Below are 15,101 nucleotides of genomic sequence, written 5' to 3'. Positions count from 1 at the left end.
AAGTGATTCACAGTAAAAATTTAGTTAAAAATGTTGATTTCACTATCACACTTTGTCAAAAAATGGGACAAATTATTTTGGAATAATTCAGACTATTGTGTGCTATCTTATGAAGTATTGCCCCTAATTGAATAGTAATCAAGTTTATTGATAATACATTAGTTTAAGACTAGAACCAATAGACCTTATTGAGCAAATTGCAGTATAAAATGATTAGATAACCAAGTTTATTTTGTTAGATATACTTTTTGTTTATTGAGTTATGAATTGGAAGTGGGTTTTGAAAAGATCCAAAACTTTGAACAAGAAGATAAATCAGACTAAAATCAATAAACCTTATTGAACAAATTGCAATCGAAAACTATTTATATTTTATTAGATATAGATTTTTTTAATCTGAATTAAGAATTGAAAGTGGGTCTTGAAAAGACCCTAAACTTTGAACAAAAAGATAAACGAAACTAGAACCAACATACCTCATTGAACAAAATACACTCTAAAATTAGTAGTATTTTATTTGAATTATGAATTGAAAGTGAGTTTTAAAAAGACAAAACCTTTGAACAAAGAATAAAGACACATCAACACAAGACTATAACATGTGAAAAAACAAATAGCAAAATCATTGAGAAAGACAGCCATAAAAACAATTATAAAAGTCTGAAACTTTGCCAAAGAGCTCTGAAGTATTTGTTATAACCATTTGTTATAACATGACCATGATCTTAAATCCTCAAAAAAAACTTGACCAGAACCACATTTGAACAAAATCTGTGAATGGCCCATAACGGGATTTAGGTTGAAACAATTTTAAGTGATCTGTTGTAAACTATCCTACAGAAGAGAAATTTAAAAAGAAAAATCAATTCTTGGGCCCCTGTAGGGATGTGGAATCAAGCAAAAGCTTTTGGGCTTTTCTCTCTGTTCTAACCACACATACTCTTCACTGTCTCTGTCTTCGACATTTCCTGTCGATCAGAAACAACCATTTTTTTTTTTCATTTCGATGATGGATCACAGAATATAATCTTAATATAAAAGAATTTCACATAATTGAATTAAAAAACAGCAATCTTGATACAATCTGTTTCAAGAGGAAAAGAGAAAGGAAAGGGCTTAGTTGAACTCACCAGGAAGGTCTGGACAAGGATATTCAATATAGTAAGAGGGTTCCCCTGAATAAGGTGGAGAAAGAACATCCAGAACAGCACAAGATGTTAGTGCTGTGAACGAATGAATGTTGCCTCCACTTGTTGGGTACAATACAGATGTTTCACAGGGGGCTCTGAAATCACCATCCACCTTTAGAGCTGCTAACTTCACTGCAAATTTTTAACACCCAGTTTGGTTTTATGAGAACACCATTTATGTGATAATTGGAATGCATTATAGTTAAAATTTATTGCAGAAAAATGAAATTGTACTGATAAAAAAGTTAGCTTACAGTCCAGTGGGAAATGGTGTTTGAAGGAAAGTTGTGGCTGAGGAGTAAGCCAATCATAAGCTTTGATATGCATGGAACCGCATAAAATCTTACTGAACACTGTCATCTGAGCATGATCATGTAGTGGAATTACAGCTGAACTTGGCAGGCAAAATATGCCTATCTGCACATCCAGATTTCTTTTTTATTAGGTTTATCCTGCATCTGCTATAACCAATCATGCTTGTAATTTGGTGTTTTGATTGTTTACCGAGAAAGTGGAACATTCATGTATGAGAATATATGTGACCGGAGGACTCTGTCTTGGTCGAAGAGATGTTACAGTTCTAGAACGTCTGTACTGTCTTCGTCTTCTGGTGGGTCCCGAATGCCCCATTTCTGTTATTGCACCTTCATCAAGCCCAACGTCTACAGCTTTTATTGTGTCTGTACCACTCACAATTATGCAACTTTAACAACCCATATTTCTTTTTCTTTTTCTTTTTTATTTATAAAAAAATAATTTAATTTTTGAATATGAAAAAATTATATATAGATTTGTAAACAGTGTGATAGTTGTTATTATGGATCATAGAATAATTTTTTACTACAAATTTATCATTTTGAAGATTCATAAGAAATCACAAAAACAAAGTTTAGACAATCTAGACAAAATTATGGATCATAGAATTATTTTTAAATTTTTTTTACTACAAATCTACCATTTTGAAGATTCATAAGAAATCACAAAAACAAAGTTCAGACAATCTAGACATAAAAACAAAGTGTCAAATGAAATTGTTCTGGAGAAGTTTAAGAAATTGAAAAGAATGAGTTGGAGATAAAGATTTTGAATCCATTCTTCAAATGTTTAGTGTCATGGAAGAATTAATTCGGCCGTAAGGTTCAAATCTCCGTTGGGCCACTGAGCTCACAAACCTTGTGCTTTCGATGGGTCGTTGAGTTCACAGATTTGAATAAGTGAAATGTGGGGAATGATGGTTCCCTCGAAGTGGCCTTGTAAGAAGAGATCCTCGATAAGTGGTCTCTCAAGACAGGGATCAGGCTAAAAACCAGAGTTTCCCCAATCAAAATGAAAAGAAAAGATTTTCAATCTAGAACACTAGTAAAGAGATGAAATGAAATTCTATGGTAGACAAAGAGTCTAGTCTGATCTACATACGAAGCCAACCTCCAAATAGATTTTGTGAAACTTTTCCATTATCAACCCATTTTTATTTTGAATCTTTTGACATTAAAACCTTACTCAAACAGACCTGATATATCAAATTAACCATACCCATAAAAAAGAATGTTACAGCTATAAATTTTCATTTAACCTTTTATTTGTATAATTATAAATCAAATAACATTTAGTTTGATAACTAATAAAATTGTAATTTGCACCAGTGCACTACAGAAAAATTGAGAGAAATTACAGAAAAATTGAGAGGTTGGTAGCTGGGCTAAATCTCATATAATCATATGATTTAAGAGAAATTGAGACTGTTATGGATATTCCATGCAACCAACATGTGAAATATATTTTATTCCTAAGCATGTGAGTAAGGCGCAGAGAATCGAGGATATGACATCATGGGATCTCAATAAATTAAATTTTGTTTATTAATTTGCATTCTTTTAACATCTAACAATTAAGATTTAATTATAAAGTATCAATATTTGGTAAGTGTTTAAAGTTATTGTTTAATATTTTGGATATTGATATTATAGTTATATTAGTTAAGTTTTCATTGAATTATGTAAAAATAATGAAAAAAATTAGAAGAAAATATGTATATCAAAATTTAAATTACTTACTAATTACATATTAATTTATCAGTTTTCATGTGATTGATTGTTTCTTTGATGTAATTTTGTGAAAATAAATATTTTGTAACCATTTTTTAAGTACAGACATATTAATACTTAACTATTACTACTAGACTACACATATTATTAAAATGTATTTATCTGTCAAATCTTTTTTCCTAAAATTAAATTAATACATATTTATTATCTATTTTAAACTAAAGATCTTATTAATCATTCACATTTGATTGAGATATATAAATCCTTTTTAAAAATAATCAAATTATTTTAGAATAATTTTGGACATTTAAAAGTAAGAATGCTAAATTTTGAAATCAGAGATCTACGGTGTGAAATTTTCTGGTCACCCCTTAGGTTGCTTATTTTGTGCTTACGATATTGTGGATTTGTTTACATGAACAAGGTAAACACGGAATTGAAGCAAGCCAAAAAGTAATCTATTCAATTCGAAAATTCAAACATATATCAGTTCATGAGATTCCAAGGGTCACCAAAACCCATTGAGAATCGAAACCCAACAGTCATATTTGTTTATTTACATAATAAAATCCAAAACTACTAAATTTTCAAAAAACTATATGAAATTTTGTCCTAACTTTAACCAGACATAACTTTCTACTCAGGATTTGAAATCGCGAGCCGTTTAACTCGTTGGAAAGGTCTCCAAGAGCTGAAGACGAAGTCCTAAAAGAACTTGCCTATGACAACGTTCTAAAAGATAGGCCAAACTTTCAAGGGTTGAAAATGTCCAGAAGGCCTTCAAAAACATCAATTACTAACATATAGAAAAACTTAAAAAAATATGAAAATATTTTTTTCAATATTTTATATTTGCTTCTGATCATTAAGTAATAATGATGTTGTTGTGACTACCAAGATTCAATCTCTGTTGGACCTTCTAATTGCAGGCTTTTGCCTTAGCCTCCAGATAAAAGACGTTTCGACCAAAAAAAAATTGATATAAATTTGTAAACAGACCATTGCAAAATGCTTTGGAGATAAATTTGAAATGCTTCTGCATTTTAAAGCTCCATTAGAATTACAATTAAAAATGGGATCTTGTTGTCTCATTTCAACCAACAAAGTACCTGTTCTGCATCGATCTGTTTGAGTAAAGTGACACATTTGATCTCTGGGTTTTGTTCTAGATAAACAGTACAGTACGATTACGATTGTATTTATCAAACCACTGGCTATGGCAAACGACAATAAAACCAGTGGTATGATTATACTGTATGTGATGTTTAAAATATGTTTTTATTAAAGCCTAGTCAAAGGCTGATCATTTCCAAGAGCAGAAAAGGCGGTCGGTTGATGATTAGGCAGTCCACCCGTCTTTTTACAGTTGTGAAAGAAAGGTAAAGTTTACCAATCAATTTGACTTTCACTGTTTATCAAATTACAAAAAAACATAAATGGGCAGCTCAGTTGATTGCTGACCATGTTTTATGACAAAAGATAATCAAGTGAATCTTTTTCTCTCTTTTAAAAGTTTGTAAACATTGTTTAAATATTGGGTAAAACTAACTGCCCATTACATGCTCTGGAAAACCACTGATTGTCAAATCAAATGACAGTTACTAGGTTTTTATCCACGCTTTAGAATGGAGTGCTTAATTCTGATTATTTGATAACTTGATTCAAGTGTTGGGTCATCAATTCACATTATGTAATTCTGAGTAATTGATTTGCAATTAGAAAATCGAATCATATTATGATTATTCGTATTCTAAGCATACGTATCTTAATTTAGAATTTAAATATCATCAAATTCAACAGTCAAAAATAGATTTTAAACAACCAAAACCAACCAACAACTTCTTAAATCCATTCTCTTCGATATAAGGCTCTAAAACAAAACTAGGAAGAAGGGAGAGGATGTACCAACCAACACAAGAATTTCAGAGGCTATTTCGAAACAAAACCAATCAATTACATAGAAAAAAAATGATCAAATGTTGACAAGACAGCGACCGGACTGTTTAAAATTTCAATTCAAAAATTATTTTTGTGTATCTACTTAGAATTCCTCATGCATTGCAGAAACATAGATAGCCATTTTGATTGGATAAAAGAAGAAGAAGATCAATTTTCAACTCCTTGAGCTCTCTAACATCTTGATGATAGATTGCAGAGTGTGATCCAAAACATTGATGCAAAAAAACACACAATTGAATCAAAAAACAACAATAAGAAATAATATAGATTATGAAAAACGAAGATTTGATGAAAATACCGAGAAAAGCAGTCATTCTGGCAATTGCTGGTGGTGGAGGTACAACTCCTCCAGGCAAGAACGTCTCTTTGCAAAGCTCATAAAGCCTCTGTACTACACTCATACCCATCACTTTCCTTTTCCTTGTTTCTTCAACAAATTATAATGCTGAATGTCTTAGAAATGGGGCACTTACAGCAGCAATGGCTTCTTAAGCATTGAAATTTAGGATTGGGAGGAAAATAAATATAAGGGGAGAAGCAGAAAAATACGTTTGAGGGTCTGTTTTTGTCGTCAAGTGAAGAGACCAGAAGAACAACTAAACCGAGGGCTGCGGTGGTGTGTGTTTTACCGTGGGCTTTGAGTTGATTGTTTAGCAGACTTTTATCCGCTCTCAAACTTTTAATATTATTCGCCTGCTATTTCTTATTTTTATTTTATGCTAATTGTCGCCCCCACCATTTAAATGATTAAATTAATATTGATAGAGTTCAAAAAGGAAAGTTAAACGTGTTTAGAACTTTTCTAATTCAACATTTTTAGTCTGATTTTAAGTAAAAGGGATAAAGATAGAAGATTCTTTTATAGTCTATAATGTCCGTATGTGTAGTCTACAATGTCGGGCAGTTTGTATATAGTCTACAAATGGGTTATAGTAATATGGGACTAGTACATACTCATTGGGGGAAACATCTAACACTTAACAAGACGATGGAAGGAATGCGGTTTTGGGTTTTAATATTTTGGGGGAGTGATGGTAATGTCGGAATCAAGATTTGTAGAAGATGAGAAAAAAGTTTAAGGAAGTGGATGTTTATTATTTGTGTGTAGACTCACTGTGGTATGTAATTGTAGACAAGGTATTCAATGGGTGTTGTTAATCTATAGTTTTCTAGTTGTCTAATTTTTATTTTTTTATAGTTTTTTTCACAATTTCGAATATGATTATTATATGTTAATTATACATATTTTAAAAGTTAAAAAATTGTATGTTTTGAATAGTTGTTGGTTCTTCTAGCGGATTACTTTGAGATTTTCTAATGATGTGCCACTTTGTTATGCTTAAAAGCCTCAAGGTAGTGGCCAACAAACATGTTTCAATAACAAGATTAAAATCCTTTGCACTTTTGGTTCTTCAAGACCAACACGGGTGATCCTATACAATACCCTAAGCTATACTTCACCTTAACAAACAAGGTATTGCTTTAACAAAAAAACTCTCATTCATTTAGACCAAGAAATTGCAGTTCATTCAACAATTGTGGCTCAATTCTTGAACACACTCATTGCTAGTCTTGAGAGCATGTAAACCTATCTAAAGGAAAATAAAAATATTGAAAACAAATAAGATTTGTTCAATTTTATCCATGATCCTTATTCTAGTTGAAAACCAAGACTTTTGACTGGTGCCTATCCAGGGTTACAGAGTCAATATTTGAAAACATATATAACCTTTTTATAGTAAATTGATTTTTACCATAAAGTTATTGTAGATAGGAAATCGGAAATCATCAAAGCAAATCAATATCAGTCTAGCTCAATCACGAAAGCTCAAATGCAATGATCAATCCTAATTACATCCAATAGAGATATGAAAACAAGATATTCAAGATTGAAAACTTAAGCAAACCAAATGCAGACTTGAATGTCTCCTTCATGTGGCTCCATTGTCCTTCTTTCTTCTTCAAATAGCTTTGTTTGTGGATCTCACATACAAGTGCATACACATGAGATGAAAGCAAGTAGACAAGACAGTAGCACAAGAATACTCGAAGCGTGATTGATTCGACAAAGTGATTAGTTGGGATTGAAGAAATTCACCCAATTTATAGACAAATTGGAGAGATGATCAAATTAGCATGAAGAGATTCGGATGGCAATTTCAAATCAAAAATGACAATTATGACAAATTATGACAAATTTGCACTTGCTATGCAAGATTGATTGATTGATAATTATGACAAAATTATGACAAATTTCTATGTCAAAATTGATTGATTGTCAATTATGACAAATCATGACAAATTGAAATGTCATTCCCATGAAATTAGGAGAAAAATAGGAGAGAATTGAAAATAGATGAAATAGAAATTAGGAAATTAGGAATTAGAAATTGATGAAAAATTAGGAAATTAGGAATTAGGAGAAATTAGGTAAATCAATTAATAATTTGTCATTTATTAATTAATTCACAAAAAGAGGAATAATTAGTTAGCCAATTAAATAAACATTTAATTGTGACACGAAGACTTAGGATAAATAAATAAATTATTTAACCTAGAGGGAGAAATGACAAACAAGGTTAAATGACTAAATCATGAAACCCAAGAAGATGAATTAGAAATGCAAGGATGACAATTAGGTCTTGACAAAAGATAATTGACGTCGATTCGATTTGATCATGATTCTGACTTGATAAATGACCAATGCTGATAAGTGATTTGATTGATAAATGCGCCAATTGACGAGGAAAAATGACTAATTGATCCAAATTGACATGATTGAGAAAGCCAACGATTGATGTCAAATCGATTGCAAAATGACAAGATTGAAAATGACAACGATCGATGACAAATCGATCGCAAAATGACGAAATTGATAAGAGGACAATGATCGATGACAAATCGATCGCAAAATGACGAAATTGATCAGAGGACAAGGATCGATGACAAATCGATCGCAAGAGGACAAGATTGAAAAGAGGACAAAACCCTAATTAGGATTGACAATGTCCAAAATGATGACAAAAGAATACGCACATTGATGCGACAGGATAAGATTGACCAAAATCATGATAGAATATTGTTATCAACAAGACCAAATTCGAAAGCGAGAAAAATGATGAAATGCAGAAGAAGGACTCAATGCTCGCAAATGATAAAAACCAAGTGCGAATCATAGGAGAAATGTTAATGCGACGCAAAAACCCTAAAATAAGGCAATGCGCAAATGTTAAAGTATGACTCCGCAAGCGTTGACCATTTTTAGACGTCTACATTTTGCCCCTCTTTGAGACAATGCGATTTTAAGCATTGTTTCAAAGAACAATAATGAAAATGCCCCAAATACTGAAAATGACATATGAAAATGCCCCAGACAATAACAATGACATATGCATGCCCCCTCGAGGAATTGGCCGGAAACATCCAGAAAAGAGGCCAATTGATCGATAAGATTGATAGAACATGATAGGATCAAACAGACTGACAATCAGAGACCGGATGCACGAAGGATAAGCAATTGAAGGTGCAAAAGACCGCGACCAACATGAGATGGAGAGAGTGCATGTCCATCTATGCACTGACAAAGATCTATAAATGAGAAAAGGAGAAGGAAAATTGCTCATTTGCACTAGCCAAAGAGGAGAATTTGTTGCTCTAGAAAAGGACACGTGCAGAGAGATGGCAAACATTCCAAGGGCAGATCACCTCGGAGAACATGTACGCACGTATAGATGACTGGACGATGCAGGAGCAGCGGTATGTATCTCAAAAACCCATATTTTCAATTTGATAAATTTGACTTGCTTGCGGGACATTGCGGGGCCCACAGGGAATACAGAAACTGACTTCTGCGCTTGTGTAGGGCGACCAGTGAATTGCCAGAGAGTGATTGAGATGTACCTGCTAGAGAGAGTCAGACGACAGTTTGGAGAGAGGCAGGATGTACCTAGGAGGACTACACACTTTGCCCGATCTCACAGAGAGATGAGTCAGTGGGGGAGTATGATTCAGCCACACATAGCATATGCTGACTTCACACAGCTACAACAGAGACAGTGGGATTGGAGATCAGATGTGGAGGACGCCGGGATGACAGAGGAGTATGAGAGATGGTTTGCATGACGACAGCTAGTGCCATTGACAGATCCTGACATTCCAGTTCCTAGGAGACAGGAGGACTTCCCACTCGTTGGAGAGGAGGAGGGAGATGATGAGGACGATGAGGATGAGGGTGGGGATGAGGATGAGGGGGACGACGAGGACAAAGATGATGAGAGGGATGACGATCATGAGCCAGATTCAGGCGAGCAGGAGTCATTGCAGGATATACCCATAGAGCCGGAGACAACTAGGATAGAGGAGATGGAGATGTGCAGGGCTACCATAGCGAGTCAGCATGATCACATTGTGACTTTAGAGAAACAAAATGCCATCTTGAGGACAGAGCAGGATCAGTTCAGAGCGGAGATAGCCAGACTTACAGCAGCTCAAGATACAACAATAGCTCAGGCACAACGAGAAGAACAAAGAGTCACTAAGTATATTGGGTTGATTAGGGATGCCAGTGCACGGGAGATGGTACAGATGTTGGTAGAGACCAGAGAGGAGATACGCCATTGGAGGACACTATATGAGAGTGCAGTCCCACCAGAGCAGAGAGCAGCTTCATATCGGGCATGATCGAGGACAGAGAGTAGGGCACGCTTTCGGAGGTCGGTGAGCAGCATGGGGGTGAGTGGACCTATGAGACCACCACAGCCAGGACCAGGAGGGACATCATCCATGAGACATGGCAGGGATGAGGAGGACAGAGGGAGCACCTAGTGACAGAGGCACGTGCTCCTTAGGACAGAGACAGATGTAGTTTGACATTTTGTAGTCAGCCTGCGGGCCATACTTAGGACAGACAGTCCAATTTTGTACTTCGATATTATTGTGACATATGATATGATATGCATTGATATGATGGGATGCAATGTGTTATGACTGATAGTTATTTTCCATGTATGGATGACTTATGCACTGTTTATTGTGGAACATGTATGGATGTATTTTTATGTGTTTTTTGATGCATTTATAATATGAAATGGATAAAATGCTTGATGTGATGTTTGATATAATGCAAATGTACTAACTGAATGGATGCAGGATGCAACATATGTGTGTGGAGATCAGAGAACGAGATTGAACTGACTATCCGAACTGACGGAAGAAATGTTAGTAAGAAGAAATGAAATAGAGGACAGTTAGAGACGAAGAAAAACTTGCTTTCAGTAATGCACTTTGTAGGTGAGAACCTTTATTTTAATGTAGCAAAACGGATGCGTAGCGTCATGGCATGGAATGCCAGAGCTGAAATGCAACCCTTTTTGCAAAAGATAGACACATCGTAGACAAACAACAATCACAACAAAAAAGAAAGGGACCATGAACCATCCCGGTCACTCTAAATCACTCAGTGACATCATCGAGCAACATAGGAACATGATCGAAGATAAATCAATAAATGATAAGACTCACTAATTCCAACAAGTCAAACAAACATCTTGATCTTCATTGTCAAAAGTTGAAAGTGTTGATAGGATGATCATGCTATCTGGTTTCAGGACATGCAGTACCCCGTCTAAGATAGGACACAGTCTGGTTTCGAGTATACCACACCCTGTATAAGACCCATGATAATGTGCCAAGGACGAATGATATTAATGTTGAGTGATTGATATGACAATTGTGATTAGTTTGAATGTTTGGTTTGAGTGAAAAAGTTTATCTATTAATGCATGATTGCATTAAAGCACAACGTTGGATTGCGAGTCGTTGGATGTATACTCAGTGAGCTGTCTATGCACAGAGGGGTTATTTATTGCAAAATGCTTGTTTTTGGATTTTAATGTTTTGAAATTTTTTTTTTGTGTTCATTTTTTCAGGACTTTATTTGACTTTTTAGGGATTTTTTCAGGACATTTTTTGATTTTTTTGAATTATTTCAGGATATTTTTCAATTTTTTTGAATTATTTCAGGACATTTTTTCAATTTTTTAGAGATTTTTTTTTTCAGGACATTATTTGATTTTTTTTGAATTATTTCAGGACATTTTTCAAAATTTAAAAGTTCCAGTGATTGATCATGACAAGGGGCACGCACCCAATGCACATTTGAAAGACATATGTACTAGAAATCGGAGTATGCAAGACAATGATGTTGACCAATCACAGGCCTGGAACAGAACAATGGGTCAAGACAAAGATAGACATGATAAACCGGCCGAGAGAAAGCATAGCTAGAGGTCATGACAGATGACAGAGCAATGATCTCGTTACACATGGCGCCTGATTGCCAGGTTTTCACCATGGTACTTGCCCAAAGTGCCTGTTTGCCAGGTTTTCACTAGAGGGCGAATCATTTTTCTTTTTCTTTTTTGCTCTTTTTCTCTTTTTTTTTTCACTTTTTTTGTATTTTTTTGCATTTTTTGATTTTTTTGTATTTTTTCAGGATCATACTTGAAGAAGTGCTGATAGAAGATTATGCCCAGTACTTGTGAAGGTGCATGCTATTGACAGGATCAGACAAAGGTTCACCTTCTGGAGTGGCAAGCTGATATGCCCCCGAGCCATAGGCTGCAGTCACTATGAAAGGCCCAACCCAATTAGGTTCAAACTTACCTTTGATGATGTCAGTAGACTATGCATTCTTAGGGTTTGCCTTTAAAACCAGATCTCCCACTTCGAAGTGTCACCCTTTGACCTTCTTATTATAAGAATGACGGAGACGGTTTTGAAATGCTTGCAAATGTGTCAGGGCTATCTGACGTTTCTCATCTAACATCTCAAGCTGATGCAACCGAGAGACTTTGTGCGTCTCATCATCAATCAGATGTTGCAAGGAAACACGCAAGGAAGGAATCTCCACTTCCAAGGGTAAAATGGCTTCCGCAACATACACCAAGGAATAAGGTGTTGTGCCAGTAGGTGTGCGGATAGAAGTGCGATAGGCCCATAGTGCTGGATTCGACTGTACATGCCAATCTCGACCAACGTCATTGACAACCTTTTTCAGGATCTTGATAATGTTTTTATTTGATGCTTTGGCTTGACCATTACCCTGTGGATAGTATGGACTGGAGAAACGGTGTTGGATATGAAACTTTTCACAGAGTTCCTTGACATCTTTATTCTTGAAGGGACGACCATTATCTATGACTATGGCAAGGGGAACCCCATATCTGCATATGATATAATTCAATAGGAATTTTGAAATTTGCACACCAGTGATATAGGTCATGGGGATAGCCTCGATCCATTTTGTAAAATACTCTGTGGCTGTAATGATAAACTTGTGTCCATTTGCAGATGTCGGGTGAATCTTGGTAATAAGATCTAGTCCCCATTGAGAAAAAGGCCACGAAGATATGACAGAATGAAGCTCTTGGGTTGGTGCATGAATGTAATTTCCGTGGATATGGCATTTGTAGTACTTCTTAACAAAATCATGAACATCCTTTTCCAGAGTGGGCCAATAATACCCAGCATGAATCAACTTTTTGGCTAAGCTCAGACCATTGAAATGGCCCCCACATATACCATCGTGAACCTCGTGTAAAGCCGTTTGTGCTTCGTCAGAATCCAAACACCTGAGGAGGGTATGGTCAAAGGAACGATGGTAAAGGGTTTCGGCAATGATGACATATTTGGCTGTCTGTCGGATGAAGGCTCGGTGTTGGTTAGCAGAAAGGTTAGGTGGTAAGGTTTGGGATTTCAATTATTGATATACATCATTGTACCACAGGGAGTTGGGACCAACAAGAACGCACATCACATCTTCTATCAGAATGTCAAAAGAAGGGACAAGCAACTGTTCGACCAAAAATTCACATTTCTCGATATTGTGGGGCATATTTAACATGGAAGCAATCGTAGCCATCGCATCTGCCGACTTGTTTTGCATCCTTGGAACTTGACTGAAATGGATAGCCATGAATTTTGTTTTGAAGAAATCTACCATATGCTTATAAGGAATAAGCTTTTCATCTTTTGTTTCGTAGTCATCATTCACTTGTCGGATGAATAATTGAGAATATCCATAGACTTGCAAATGTGTGATATTCCAGTGGACCGCTACTTAGAGTCCTGTGACCAGTGCTTCATACTTTGCAATGTTATTGGTACAATGAAAAGTTATCCTGTAGGACTTGGGAATAGCATCACCTTGAGGGGTGACAAACAAGATGCCTACTCCGGACCCGAACTTGGTATGGGATCCATCAAAGTATAACTTCCATTCATTAGAAGATGTGAGAGCAAAGACTGATTCATCTGGAAAATCGGTCAACATGGGATGATCATCATAAATAGGAGCCTCTGCAAGTTGATCTGCTATGACTTGTCCTTTAATCGCCTTTCACTCCATATACTCAATATCAAATTCACTGAGGATCATAACCCATTTTGCTAGGCGACCCGTCAAAGCTGCTCTGCTAAGCAAGTATTTTAGGGGATCAATTTTTGCAACCAGCAATGTTTGATGATTTAACATATAGTGTCAGAGTTTCTGTGTTGCAAAGACCACTACTAAGCATGCCCGTTCAATAGTTGAATAATTCAACTCATAGCCTACTAGTGTCCGGCTAATATAATAAATAGCTCGCTCTTTGCTGTTCTCATCCTATTGGGCCAAGAGAACTCCTAGTGCCGTTTCAGTTGCAGAAATATACAATATAAATGGCTTTCCTTCTATAGGAGGCATTAGAATAGGTGGCGACAACAAATAGTCCTTGAGAGCTTGAAATGCTGATTGGCATTGCTCAGTCCATTTAAAAGCGACTCCTTTATGCAATAAATGCTAGAATGGATGACATTTGTCTGCCAACTGAGCTATAAAGCGACGGATTGACTGTAGCTTTCCTTGCAGACTTCTTAGTTGATGGAGATTAGAAGGAGGAGGCATATCCATTATTGCTTTAACCTTGGCAGGGTCGACTTCAATGCCTCTTTGAGAAACAATGTACCCTAGTAATTTGCCAACTATGACACCAAAGACACACTTCTTTGGATTGAGTCTAATCTTATAAGTTTCCATTCGGTCAAAGATTGGGCCCAGGATGGCTAGATGACTATCTCTTGTGACAGATTTGCATAATAAGTCATCAACATAGTCCTCCATCAAAGTATGCATGAAATCATGGAAAATTGTCATCATCGCTCTTTGATATGTTGCGCTTGCATTTTTAAGACCAAAGGGCATCACGTTCCAACAGTAGGTACCCCAAGCATAGGTGAATGCAGTCTTATGTTGGTCTTCAGAAGCAATGCGAATTTGGTTATAGCCGGAGAAACCATCCATCAATGAGAGCATCTCATATCCAGCAGTCATGTCAACTATGATGTCGATATTTGGTAGTGGAAAATCATCTTTAGGGCATGCTTTATTGAGATCCCTAAAATTTGTATAGATTCTGATGCCCCCAGTTACTTTGCTAACTGGTACTAAATTTGAAATCCAGTCTGCATAATCGATGGGTCTGATAAAGCCCACATCTAGTAATTTTTTCAGTTCTACCTTGACCAAAAGAGCCACCTGAGGATGCATCTTTCTGAGTTTCTGTTTGACAAGCTTGGCATCTACTTTTAATGGCAAGTGATGAAGGACTAATTCTGGATCGAGGCTAGGCATATCTGCATAGGACCATGCAAAGCTGATCTTCTTCTTAAGAAAGAAATTGACAAAATCTATCTTTTCCTGTTTTGATAGAGAAGCAACAAAATGAATGACCTTAGGTTTGTCAGGTGTACCCAAATTGATTTCTTTGGTCATTTCCACAAGCAATGTTGATTTATGCTGACTTGATAGGGGTATGTCCACTCTTCCACCTTTGGGCGCCTCAGAGAGGTTTTCACCCATAGGTACATC

The 15,101-nt window shown here is 35.8% G+C and overlaps 1 protein-coding gene across 1 annotated transcript; it reads right to left on the bottom strand.

Annotated features, from left to right (window-relative positions):
- Positions 1-602: 602 nt before the first annotated feature.
- LOC131030055 (plant cysteine oxidase 1) lies at positions 603-5,777 on the bottom strand. The gene is made up of 5 exons (XM_057960739.2): positions 5,493-5,777; positions 1,695-1,870; positions 1,445-1,607; positions 1,131-1,322; positions 603-968 (listed from the first exon to the last, which is right to left on the bottom strand). The coding sequence occupies exons 1-5, from the start codon at positions 5,599-5,601 to the stop codon at positions 850-852; spliced, it is 759 nt and encodes a 252-aa protein (XP_057816722.2). The 5' UTR covers positions 5,602-5,777; the 3' UTR covers positions 603-849.
- Positions 5,778-15,101: the final 9,324 nt, after the last annotated feature.

The sequence above is a fragment of the Cryptomeria japonica genome, chromosome 10 (genome assembly GCF_030272615.1).
Source record: "Cryptomeria japonica chromosome 10, Sugi_1.0, whole genome shotgun sequence".
NCBI lineage: Eukaryota > Viridiplantae > Streptophyta > Pinopsida > Cupressales > Cupressaceae > Cryptomeria > Cryptomeria japonica.
Note: the sequence above shows the minus strand (reverse complement) of the source record. Positions and strands in the feature narration are given on the sequence as shown.